This window comes from Gossypium raimondii, chromosome 8, assembly GCF_025698545.1.
Source record: "Gossypium raimondii isolate GPD5lz chromosome 8, ASM2569854v1, whole genome shotgun sequence".
Lineage (NCBI taxonomy): Eukaryota > Viridiplantae > Streptophyta > Magnoliopsida > Malvales > Malvaceae > Gossypium > Gossypium raimondii.
This window is the reverse complement of record NC_068572.1, coordinates 26,387,888-26,398,449: the sequence shown is the minus strand read 5'-3', so window position 1 is coordinate 26,398,449 and position 10,562 is coordinate 26,387,888. Positions and strand designations below refer to the sequence as shown.

The window sequence follows — 10,562 nt, the reverse complement described above, 5'->3', positions numbered from 1 at the left end:
ATCTTCTAGTTCTTTAATGAATGTCCATATAAATTCTTAATTAATTTTCGCATCATATATGATCCAAGATGGTCTAACTAGTCACGCCAAGTAGTAAATATATTTGTATCAAGAAACTTCGGTTTACTTTAGCATGCATTTCAATTGTACTAATAATGTCAATATAAATTGTGACAAATTGATAATCTTATTGTCATTCGTTTTACTTTGTATTCACATATAAGTACTATTGTGACATTTACTACTGGAAATGTCTAAATCAATGTAAAGTCTATAATGTCACTAAGTCAACAAAATAAATATAATTTCTAAACAATTATATGCAATATTCGCTTCAGGGAATATGTCAAAAAAAATTCTGCATTGAGTCTTGACAATTTTATCAAGAAATAAACAAATTAAACTCTAGTAGTAGACTTTGAATCCAATCAAAATCTATTAATAGCAAACTTTGAGAGCAGATCTTATTTTTCAAGTGTACAACAGGTACATAACCAATGACTTTTCATACATAAGTTTTCTCTCTTGCAAGTTTTCATCAATATTTTCAACGTAATTTTAATTGAGAACTTATTCTAAGTACTGCAGAGTTATACTCACAGTTTTTTTTAAAAAAAAACTTGCAACTTTAGGTGCATCCAACCATAACGAGCTTTAGATAGAATTATCACATTCTATTTATCATAAGTAGATCTTTCACAGTCAAATATTTTACTTTCAACCCCTTAATGGGGATGATGACAAAAGATCACAAAGCTAGTCACAATCAATTCAATTTAATAACAAGAGTAATCAATAACTCAATTCTCTTTTGATCCATATGAAAAATAATCTCTTCCTCGTTTTCAATCTCAATATGATCCATTATGAATATCTTTTAAAACCAATGGATTAACCATCAAAAGATATTAATATATTAGCTCTTTTAGAGCTTTCGACTAATTTTATACTACCAAATATTGAAATAATATTGGTTTTTATTTTCTTTTGTGTTTGCGTTCACTTCGAGGAATGCAATAGATTTACTAGGACGAACTTATAATTGTCCCAATAGATTCTTTATTTCATAATTACCATCGCAAACATGCGTGGATTTCAAATCAAAATCTATCTATTCATGTTGTCATGATCAATCTCCAATTATAATAAACATGACATAATAAATCATAGTAAAGTATACTTGAAGATATTTAACACCATTGTCGTCACCTTGGCTATTATAACAAGCACTATTACAAGTACTAAAATAACTATGCTTTCATAAGAAGATACTACTTATAACTTATAGAATCTTATGATACTTTAATAAATTATTTGTACTTTATAATTCAATCTAAAAGGTATAATACAATCATTCATCAATAACAAAAAGAATTCTCTTTAAAGGGAACCAATATCACAAAAATTTATATTTTCCGTCAACAATTAATATATATTTCAACAACCATTTAAAATAATATATTATAAAGTTTTATTAGTAAACCTTATGAACCCATCAATATTCAATAATATAACTTAATAATTTTATCGGACTTAAAATAAATAAATAATAATCATACCTTAGAAAAAAAAATTTTGAAGCTCTTTACCAATTTAAATTGTGCTCTATAAAACCAAAATCCATGCTGAGATCAAAAATTTATTCTCACCAACCAAAGCAACGGGCTGCAGTGTCCATCTTGGTGTTGAGTCTCTTAGTGTATACTCAAACCTTCTATTCGGAGTAATACTCTTTTACCAACTTCAATAAAAAAGTAAAACAAGTTAATTAAAATAATCTCAAATTAATTTAACTTAATTGAAAATTAATCTAGATATAAAACACTAAATAGATAAAAACTTCCTGCAAAGAGTTGCAAACAGCAAGAGGCGAAAGGCATCAAGTAATGGAAAATCAGGAAAGTAAGCGCTCAATTTGAATAGCAACCAACAGTAATAAATAGCCATTTGAAGAAGCAAAGGAGCCAACGGAATAGAAAAATAAGAGTAATTTTAGTGGTTAGAGGTTGAATTTTGGTATTATGGATGAGGCTTAATGGTGTTCACAAAGTTGCCGTTGATTTAATCCACAACTAAGATAATTAAAAGAGAATCATGCTAATAACGTATTATAAAATAAAAAGACAGAAAGTAAAGAACGAAGAGAATGAGAGAGTAAAGAGAGAGCGTATTTTTATTGATCAATCGAAATATTTACAAAACTTCTCCAAAGTCTTTATTTATAGGCATAAAAATATAAATGTAGTAGAGATCAACTTCTAATCACTATTAGAATTTAAAGTAGATCAAAACTTATATTAATCTTAATGGACATCCACTTAATAAGAAATTCATAATATTAATAACTTTTCAATAATTTTTAATTATTTGTTCTATGTAAAAACTTTTAACCATTATATATATTGATATAGGCAATATCTTTCTTTTGAAGGGAAATTGGGTTTTCATTGAAAAAAAAATTGGGCTAAAAACAACCCAGAACAACTAGTTCATGACCAAACGGCCCATAAGAAAGCAAAACCGAACTGAGCCCAAGCCCTAAAATAGAACAAGAGCCCAATCAGAAAATAAAGAGACAAACGTAAACAAAAGGAAAACAAAATCCAAAAGGCAAATAGAAATAAAAGGAAAGCAAAACCCAATCGACAACCTGGCCAGCAACTTGGTCAGAGCATTAAAGAAACCATCATTTTCAATACCAGATTTTTCCCTATCCATGGAAAAACCAGCAACTCATGGAGAAAACGACGACAGTTCCTTCATTCAGAAAAAATCAACAAGAAACTTTTCGTTCACTTTGAACCCTTCCGATCTGAACACATCGGCTACAAAAACCCGTAGGATCTGACAATCAAAATGATTGAAAAAGACATTCGCTCTGCTTCTCGGTATTCTCTGAGCCCCGCCTCAATCGATCGTTCTCAGACGCTTCTCTCGCAAACGAAGGCACCAGACCCATTATATTTTAAACCAATATAATAGAGATGTTACATTGATTCGAAATTTTATATGCATGATAAATAAAATTATATTGATAATTTCAATTATTAACTGTTAAAATATAAATTGCAAAAAAAGTTAAGAAAATGTGTTTTAAGAAGAAATAAAGAAAACATCGCTAAGAGATAAAGTACTATAAAAGCTCTTATATTAGGAGTCAAATTATATTTTTCTATTTTCACTAAAAATGAACAAATTAATCATTATACATTAGATCAAAGAGCAAATTAATCCTTTTATTTAAAAGATTCATCCACTTTTATTGTTAAAACCGGTCTATGTATGTTAGCATAAAGTACATGAATGACATATGAAATTATCTGGTTATTTCGTCAATCAAGTCAATTTTTAACAAAATAAAGGGTGAAATTTAAAAAATACCAAATTACTCTTTAATCTAACATGCAAGGACTAATTTGCTTATTTTTTAGTAAAATGGGCAAAATGGAATTTAACTTCTAATATAAAATCTTTACCATCAAGGAAATGATCAAATTTACCTTTTTCAATTTTTTTTTTTTAAATTCCTATTTAGTCGATTGAGTCTTAACTCGATTGGCATAAACATTGTTGTCAGTGCAGGAAGACGTGGGTTCAAATGTGCTAAAACGCACTATCCTTTCCCAATTTAAGGGTTAAGAAAGAATAATGAGTAGTTTTATTTTTAGACCCAATAATGAGATTGTTGAAATTTTTTTTTCTGTAATTAAAAAAACCAAAAATTGTATATATCAATAAGAAATTAACGACAAAGCAACAATAAAAAAGTATACAATTTAAAATAATCTATAACTATATAGGGGTGAGCATTCGATCGAATCGAATCGAATCGAATCAAAAAATTTCGAGTTAATCGAGTTTTCGAATCTCATTTTATCATCCTAACTTTATTTGAAGTTTTCTCGAATCAAATCGAGTGAGATGGAATTCGAATCGAATCGAATCGAATCGAATCGAATATATTTGTTCGAGTTAAATTTTAAAAAATAATTTTGGGTCCTTGTAACCATTGTCACCCATTGTAATAAAATTGTCCACCTTAATCAAATTTTTTATTAACTTTCATCACCTCATAATTTATTTATTAATTTTTTATATATTGGTTAGCTTTTTTGCTTGCTTAGTTGTTTCAATTATCTTGATTCTTGTCACTATGTATTTTGGAATTAAAAATATATTAAATGTAAAAATATGATTTTTAATACAATTTATTTTAAAAATAAAATATAAAATTGATACTAATATAAAATTTTAACACGAATATTTTATGGCATAATTAATAATTCAATTTTAATATAAATATTCAATATGACTAAACAATTCAATAATATAAATAATATCAAATGTGAAATTTAATTTAATAATATAAATAATAGATATAAATAAAATTATTACTATTTATGTCTAGTGATTTTTTTGGATAATTTTGATTTTTTATTTGAGAGTAAAGGGTGAGAAGTAAAAATTTTGTGGGAAAATAAAAAGTTTTGGAGAATAAAAATTTGAGGGAAAGTAAATAGGGGGAGTAAAATTTTGGAGGGAAAATATTTAAAAAAAATTGGAGGGGGAGGCTTTGGTGTAAATAGGAGGTGAGATGGGAAGGGAATAAAAGTTTTAGGGGAAAAGTGGGAGGGAGTAAAAATTTTGGGGGAAAATAAAAGGTTTTAAGGGTTTGTGAGAGTAAAATTTTGAGAAAAAGTAAATAGGAGAGTAAAATTTTGATGGGAAATAGATTTTGGGTAGATTGGGGGGTTGGGAGGGGAGGGGAGGGGAGTAAAAGTTCTTGGGGGACAGTGGGAAGGAGTAAAAGTTTTGAAGAAAACGTAAAAATGTTAGGGAGTTTGGGGTAAAAATGTAAAATATTATAGTTTGATATTCGAATAATTCGAATTATTCGAGTTATTCGAATTCGAAAACTCAACTCGATTCGAACTCGAAATTTGAAAAAAAATTTGAGTTGATTCGATTAACTCGATTAACTCGAATAACTCAATTCATTTAACTCGAAATTTAAATTTTTTTCGATTTTTTTGAGTTGAATCGAGTTTTGCTCACCTTAAACTATATATAAAGGTGTCTTCTGCCTTTGAATTGCTCGATTTAAAATTGGAAGGGTTTGTTTTAATGACACCTAAGAATAGGTATAAAATATAATTTAAAGGGTAAACATGTCATAGTAATCTATACCGATTATTAGAGTTGTTCTAGAATTTACTTTTAAAGGCTTTTTAGCAAAAAACAAAAAACATTTAAAGTCTTTGGTTTTTACACAATAATGCCAAGGTCATTAAATTAAAAGTTTGGGTTAAATTTGGAGGATTATTTGTATAAATTAAAATATAAAAATTTTATCAATTAAGGGATATACATCAAAGTTATACATGAAATATAATTTAATATTTAATTTGCTATCTGAACTTTAATTTTGTATAATTTAATACATTAATATTAAATTTAGTTTAATTTTCACAAATCATTAATATCGTATTTGATGTAGTGTCATTTTAGACTTATTTTGCATATAAAAATAAACTTATTTACCTAACATGAAAATATTTATTTAGCTTTTTTTAATGTTTATAATTGAATCAAAATTAAAATTTTATATATATAATTAAAATAAATTAAAGTTTACATATCATATTGTATATTAAATCTAATTTAATGTGTAAAATTAATATTTAATTCTATAATTAACATTAATTACATCTAAAATAATAATCAAATTAATAGAAGATATAAAAGTTAAAAGTACTAAATTTATTATTACGTTGAAAAAAACAAAACATCAATTGCAAATTGTTGTCCTCTAGTCAAAGGAAACATGCTGATAAAACGACAAACGTCAATCTCCGACTATTCTTGCATTAAAAATTTAGTATTTTAAACTCCGCTCTATTATCCACCTTTCTTAGAAATAGTTTAGATTTAAATTATAGTTGTACTAAAAAGATTAGTATTTATATTTTTAAATTTAAAATTTAGTATCTCTATTATTTTAATTTAATAAAAATTATTTTCATGGCTAGTATTACACATGTGGAAAACCAAATAAAGAAAAATAAAAATACTGAATCTAAGATGGTGAGGTTTTCGATTTTGAATTAGGAGTTAAAAATTTTTTAGTACAATTTTAGAGAACCGAAATGAAATTCATATAGACTTAAATTAGTCACATGAATAATTTTATTTTTATTTTGAATATGTCACATAACTTAATTTAATGGAATTTATTTGATAATATTATTAATTGGACTTTAATCATTTAAAAATTATATTTGTAGAATTAAAAATAAAAGATGAAATTTTAAATGTAAAAAGAGAATAAGAATTAAAAATATAATTACATGAAAGCTTTTAACACCGCAAAAGAAAAAAATAATAGTAAATAAATACACAGAGAAAAGAACACTGTATTGATAGCGAAATGTTTAACTTGCTCACTAAGATAATGTAACATCTTTGAGGCTGCGCTAACTTAATCCTATCCTATCCCACCTTAATAGCTTTTATTATACTGGCACAGTTATTCACTCATAAACAAAATAAATTTCAGGGTTTCTAAATGTGAAGTCTAATATAAAATCTTATTGAACCTAAGACCAAAGTGGGGATCCTTGGGAGTGTAGCATGTGCAACCCTATTTGTTCATATTGCTGAGCATCAGGCCTTCTCATCTTTTGATTCATCTCCCTCTCTCAAATCCTAATAGATAAACCCCACTTAATTTATAAAAGAAAAAGTAAAAGCAAAGTAATAAAGCTACCATTGTAGTATCTTTCTATATATCTTCATGTTCCTTGCTTTGTGTCTGGTCTTTCACTTTGAAAATAAACCAAAAAGCCACTTACGCGTCCTACCAATACCATATGCTTTACTACTCTTGCTTTCATTGCATGGATTTCCCATTTCTCCAATTTCCATGTCATCCCCCACATGCAGTTAACTTTGATTTGTAGGACCCTTCTCTCTCCATTATTACGTATTTACAAAAGCTTGCTTAGGATATTCATTTTGTGCAGCAATGCAGAGTCAGAATCTAGTCACCAAAGCAACAAGATTTGCATATGATGATATATAATAAAATGGTGGTGGGTCAATGTGCAGGGAAAAAAAGTGGTGAGGAATCTCTTTGGAGACCGCCTTCCAAAATCCTCAATTTGTTCATCTTCTCTTCACACCAGTGCAACTGTTGTTCACTTAGATCTCTCATTCTCAACACCCTTGACACCACTTTTAGGTCAATTAGACCCATCAATATCTCCATCTTCTCCACCTTGTTTTTCCCTTTCCTTAAGCATTTGTGAACCCTGCCAAGGTCTTTAAGCTTCATCTTCTTCTGCCATGTTTAAAGGAAATAATAATAAGGCTAACTAAATCCGATTACAACTAATCATTGGAATGAATATAATATATTATATTATATCAGGGAATTTTAATTCCAACTTACTTTGGCATTAACTTTTTTCACGAGTCGGACAAGTGTTGGGTCAAGTGAACCTTTTCTCTTCCTTCCAAGCAATGCTTTAATGATTTGATATGGTTTCTCCTTGTCTGCCTTGAGAAATTTCATGAAGGTTTGGATTCCATCTTCCATTATCACCAGAAATGAATCTGCTGAAATTCTTGAGCCAAAACCTTCATCCCTTTGATCATCCTCGTAATCTTAAAACCAAAATATACATATGGAAACAAAAGAATGATGAAGTTATATAAATTAACGTAGCTAGCTAGCTATGTATATTAAAAAAAGAAGAAGCAACATATAGGTGCTAATTAGTTTAATGATTACCTCGATATTCAGGAACCAAGAGCAACTTGGGTGCCAACAGCCTCGTCCTGACATAGACCTCGGGTCTCCGCCCCTGTTCATAAGGCTCATTTTCAATGTATCTTTGTAAAAGAACTTGGAATTGCTGAAACTGCTGAGCAATCCCGGCGGGACAGTCAAAATCTTTGCGTGCAGCTCTTTTACGTTCAAATTTTTTGTAATTCCAATTAAGAGCTTCCCATGTTAAGCAAATTTGAGCTACATACGCAGCTTCTAGTTCATGATATGGGTTGTGTCTGATATCTGATGGCTTCTTGTTCATGGCGGCAAACTTGTGGACTATTCTTTCTGATATCGACCTTGGGCAAGCTTGGATGGACCTTAGTGACTCTACAAGTACAATTTCAAATAGATCAATAAGCAGAATGGTAAATTAGTTTCTTGAACAAATTCTAGGTTGTTTTAAATTATATATATTACCTGTTTCCTGGAGTTTTTGCGCACTAACTCTGTGTAGGAACATCATCTCTTCATCATATTTTTGGAAAACCGTGTAGGACTCCCACTTGGGACAACTTCTTCTTGAAGAAGAAGAAAATGGATCATCAGTCCCTGAATCTCTGCAATTTATTGAGCTTCTCCACTCAGAGGAGCTCTTAGAAGTGGAGCCAACCGTGCAAGAGTCTCCATAGATTTCTTCATCTGTATCTTTGTCATGAACTAGTAATTTGGTAGATTCCAATTTCTTTGGTCCAATAACAAAATACTTGTCACTTGATCTTGAAAAATCTGTTTCTACCCGTTGTTTGATTTCTCGATTACTGCTAATATCTGCACCAAGTAGAAGCAATATGAGGTCGATCAGAAGCAAATGATGTACAGCATGGGATGATAATCACATACCATCTTCTTCACTGTGGACCTTATGATTACTTTTGTCTAGGTCTGTGAGTATTTGCGAGTCCATGGGGGTGTGGGTTGGACAATCTTGATTCACATCAAAGTTTTGAAGTGAGTCCGCATCTTTTGTTGGTATCTCTTCATCTTCAACAAGCAATTCCGTTTCTTTGTCATCATGACAATGATGTTCAGAATCTGAACAAGGTGATGAGTAATGAGCAGACAACTGTTCGGTGGAATAGCTTCCATATTCTTGATCTTCACTTGTCAGCTCATCATCCTCAACATAATTTGGAGTCCTATAAAAACTATTTTCTGATAGGAATACAAGTGATTCCCCACCATGAATAATGTCTGCCACCAGGTGGTCACTTCCCATGCAGTTCACCCTATAATTATACCTATCACCACCATATTCTTCTTCCTCCTCCTCCTCCTCTTCCTCGGAAAACTCGTATCCATCATGATCCCTGCAATATTAAGAAAACAATGAACTTTTTCATCAACAAGAAAGGATCGATAAAAAAAGAAAAAGAGGAATTAGGTGTTTATTGAAAGTAGAGCGACCTCTGAATAAGTGGATAACTTCCAATGAAGTAGAAGAACTTGGAAAGCAAAATGGAAGAGCAGTAAAGGAAGAGAAGGAGAAGCAAGGAGGAGCTTGAGAGGTTGTAAAACAACCTAACCACAGCTTCCTTTGAACATTGCATACTTCTCTTCTGCAAATTAAAATCAGCTGCCAACGAATACTCTTACTCAAAAGCAATGCCTTGGGTACTAAACTGCTCACTCTTAGTTTAAAATGTCTAATCTGCCATCCCCTATTAGTTTTAGCTCATTTTTGTTTTTCAATAATGAACTGCTTTTGGCAGGGCAAATTTGTCATACAAAATTATTAAGGTGGTTAGACGATGAAAGGGATTTGACTAATGTCTACTTTTTTATATTCGAGTTACTGAAGTGACTAAATTAAGGAGTTGATAGCATTAATTTGGTTTTGGTAAGGGAAATGATAAAAATATATTTGGTATTTAAAATAAATTATATCATTCAATAATTAGGTTTTTACTTAAAAAATTTTTATGGTAGGATTTGAACTTGTTAATGGGTAGAAATTTAAATTTATTACTCAACCAAAATTTTATTTTATATATTTTAATTTTATTATGCATACTTTATTTACATCCGTCAGTTATATATATTAATAACGTTGTTGATTGAGAATGCGTCATAAATTAACTCGACACCAACTTATGATTGATGACGACATCATGATTAATAATTGTTTTAATTTAGTATTCTTAATATGATATATTCATATGTTTAAATTTCATTTTACTTACAATTTAATTCTTTTTATTTGAATAGCGTACATATTTCGTGTGTTATTATAAATTAGCTTCAAACTATACGTTTCATTATTTGTTGTATGTTATTTTGAAATTCAAATATGTGTTGTAGATATATGGTTTCCACACACATACACGTGTGATTGAACTTATTATATATAATCAGTTTGATAAAAATAATTCATCGATTATATTAAATGCATGTAGCTTCACCTTTTGGTAAGTGATAGATATCATATAATCATTCACATATTTACATCTGCACTTAGTAATATATTTAATTTAATATAAAATCACTTTTGATGCACTATCAGAGAGTAATAATATGACATATTATCATTAAATAAAAATAATAGAAAAATTATAATGTAATACCCCAACCTAACTTAGTCGTCGAGTTTGAGCTATGAAATGTCACATTCATTGCTGGAGCAACTATGATCACATTCGCAAATCCAATAAATTGTTTACGCATGTTATTAAGCTTAATACATAATTACAATACGTTATAAAATTAAATTCGGAACTTGAATGAGATTATG

The 10,562-nt window shown here is 29.3% G+C and overlaps 1 protein-coding gene across 1 annotated transcript; it reads right to left on the bottom strand.

Moving 5' to 3' along the window:
- Positions 1-6,393: 6,393 nt before the first annotated feature.
- LOC105791105 (uncharacterized) lies at positions 6,394-9,429 on the bottom strand. The gene is made up of 6 exons (XM_012619010.2): positions 9,239-9,429; positions 8,675-9,141; positions 8,252-8,602; positions 7,793-8,161; positions 7,451-7,665; positions 6,394-7,339 (listed from the first exon to the last, which is right to left on the bottom strand). Exons 1-6 carry the CDS (start codon positions 9,379-9,381, stop codon positions 7,097-7,099), a joined length of 1,788 nt encoding a protein of 595 aa, XP_012474464.1. The 5' UTR covers positions 9,382-9,429; the 3' UTR covers positions 6,394-7,096.
- Positions 9,430-10,562: the final 1,133 nt, after the last annotated feature.

What these genes read in the sequence shown, in the direction of transcription:
- LOC105791105 (XM_012619010.2), bottom strand. Translation starts at nt 9,381, where the DNA reads ATGCAATGTTCAAAGGAAGCTGTGGTTAGGTTGTTTTACAACCTCTCA. An exon ending in GCAAAAACTCCAGGAAACAG is followed by an intron (nt 8,162 to 8,251) that starts GTAATATATATA and finishes TTGTACTTGTAG; the next exon opens with AGTCACTAAGGTCCATCCAA. An exon ending in TGAAAAAAGTTAATGCCAAA is followed by an intron (nt 7,340 to 7,450) that starts GTAAGTTGGAAT and finishes TAAACATGGCAG; the next exon opens with AAGAAGATGAAGCTTAAAGA.